General features: G+C 49.0%; 1 protein-coding gene across 1 annotated transcript; it reads left to right on the top strand.

Annotated features, from left to right (window-relative positions):
* Positions 1-615: 615 nt before the first annotated feature.
* Positions 616-1,322, top strand: M430DRAFT_40032 (hypothetical protein; the record flags this gene model as incomplete). The annotated part of the gene is made up of 3 exons (XM_024867361.1): positions 616-846; positions 911-1,165; positions 1,246-1,322. Exons 1-3 carry the CDS (start codon positions 699-701, stop codon positions 1,320-1,322), a joined length of 480 nt encoding a protein of 159 aa, XP_024722827.1. The 5' UTR covers positions 616-698.
* Between the last annotated feature and the right edge of the window lie 992 nt (positions 1,323-2,314).

A 2,314-nucleotide genomic window follows, 5' to 3' on the forward strand; every position in this document is an offset into this window, starting at 1 on the left:
GGGGGGGGGGGGGGTCTGGCAAACTATCGAGTACCTAGACCGGCCTGCAAACCAACCGCGCCCCCCTTTCCCAAATCCCGCCGCCCGCGCCACATGGCTCTACTATAGATTCCCTGTCCGTCGATCACCGTGTAAAGTTCCCCTGGAAGTTGAAGTTCATGCCAGGGTCAGGTACATAGTGCATTGCGTTGCATAGGCATGGGGACGGGCAATACCGCACCCCCACCACCCCCAACCCTGTCCCCTAGTCGTGTGAATTGCTCTTGCAGATGAAGCTATTGATGGTAAGCTGTGAGATTCTCATATTGTGATATTGATGACGGGAGGTATGTAGATCAGTGATCTTCAGTTCGTAAATTAAGAGGAGGGGGATCTGAAAATCTTGGGTTCGGTGGCGACATAATGCCAAGATGTTTGTCAATTGGGAAGATCGGAGAATAGCCGGGTTATGGGTTGGTTGGTGGGGGGGTGTTGCAAGAACCTCAATTGCGATTCTGCACGGGATTATGAGATTGGGAGTTTATAGATATAAAAACTGGCCCCGGTACGGGAAAATATACTTGTTTGTTTGTTTGTGTGTCGTCCTCAGTTCTTGGTCTTTCCGCAGTCGAGTTTCTCAACCTCGTTGTCTTTTGCTCTTTGCTCTTCAACTCTAACGGTTAGGCTTTGCTTTCGCCCGCCTGCTTTCAAGAATCAAGATGAAGCTCTTGTCCATGTACCTCGTCGCGCTCTACGCGCTCTTCACCAGCGTCTTCGCCGGTGTTGTCCAGCAGCGCGCTCCCAGCGACGCTCTCTCCGTCCTCAAGAACCTCAACCAGCAAGCTGAACCATACACCAACACCATCAGTACGTAACACCTGCCTCCCTCGCTCGCTCAAAGAGAATCGCCCAACTGACCATCATCTATCAGATAGCACCATCACGCCTCTCAGCAAGGACAGCTCCCCCGCCGACCTCTCCGCCGCCGCTACCGTCGTCGCCCAGGCTCTCCAGGGCCTCGAGGGCATCGTCACTAACGCCGTTGAGGTTTTGACCGGAAACGAGCCTCTGAAGAGCGTTACTATCCGTCAGGACCCGACTGGCACCGCAGCCGCGAGCACTCTGTCGGCACTCCTCGCGGAGATCAGTGGCCTTTCGTGGCAGCTGCAGGATCTGTTCGGCTTGTGTAAGTTTTCTTTATTTCCCCCTGAATAAAGATGCGGAGAGAGGGAAAGGAACGCTTGCTGACTTTTCGAAAATGTGTAGCTGGACCTGTCGGCCAGGCTCTCGGTCCTCTCGTCTCCTCCGTCACTAATCTCTGGGCTGTCGTCTTGGCTCTATGACCTCGGACATAGGACCTTTATCCATACGATACGCCATATCAAACTAGACAGACATCAGTCCAGAAGCTTGCTGGATTGTCTTCGGGGAGGAGAACATGTGGGAACTCAGAACTGTTGTATTCTTTCTTCTAACGAAACCCAATTTACTTACTACCATACCATGTATCTAATCAGCTGGAAGTTCCTTGAAAGCTAATAAACTTGGTCCTTCTTACTTGGTAGCTTTTGGGATTCTTGATTTTTGACTGAGAAAGATGTGGTTTCGGATAGCGATAGTAAGATGGGAAGAATATGAGGAGTTGTTCTGGTACGGCTCCGCGTTATTTACATGACCGGCTGATGCATCTTAGGGTTTGGAGCTAGATATCCAACTTAAATACCCTGTATGTAGGGAAAAGGTCTACTCTCAAACATAATTAAAATTCAGAATAGCAATATCAACATTATAAGAAATCAAGAATAAATTAAATAAAATAGAAGTTATCGGTACGAACTAGTACAACTCACAGCTATGTTAGCTTTAAAAATTGAAACTTCAACATTTGGAAAAACAAAAACAGAGATTGACTTTTAATAAAACAATCAGAGATCAAACAAACAGAAAGAGTAACAGAAGAATAGCTTTCTAGCCAACAAGAACAAAAGAAAACATACCTACATACATACCACGCCGCTTAACGTCCAACCCGCTCTCCCTCTCTTCTAACCAACCACAACCAACCAACCACCTCTTCTCCCTCCCCCTCCCCCCCACCACAGGCCCACAACAACCCACCCACCACCAACCCAACCCAACCCAACTCATAATTCAGAATTAGATAGCACCATCTCAACCCAGGCATAACATAGCCTCAGAGAGTTCGCCCTTATAGCTCAATGGTAGAGCGCGTCACTAGTACTCCTTCACAGTTCATGACGAGGTTGCCGGTTCGATTCCGTCTAAGGGCAATGCTCTCTCTCTCTCCTGGCCCGGCCCCGTCCAGGCATTTATT

The sequence above is a fragment of the Amorphotheca resinae genome (assembly GCF_003019875.1).
Source record: "Amorphotheca resinae ATCC 22711 unplaced genomic scaffold M430scaffold_3, whole genome shotgun sequence".
NCBI classification, from domain to species: domain Eukaryota; kingdom Fungi; phylum Ascomycota; class Leotiomycetes; order Helotiales; family Amorphothecaceae; genus Amorphotheca; species Amorphotheca resinae.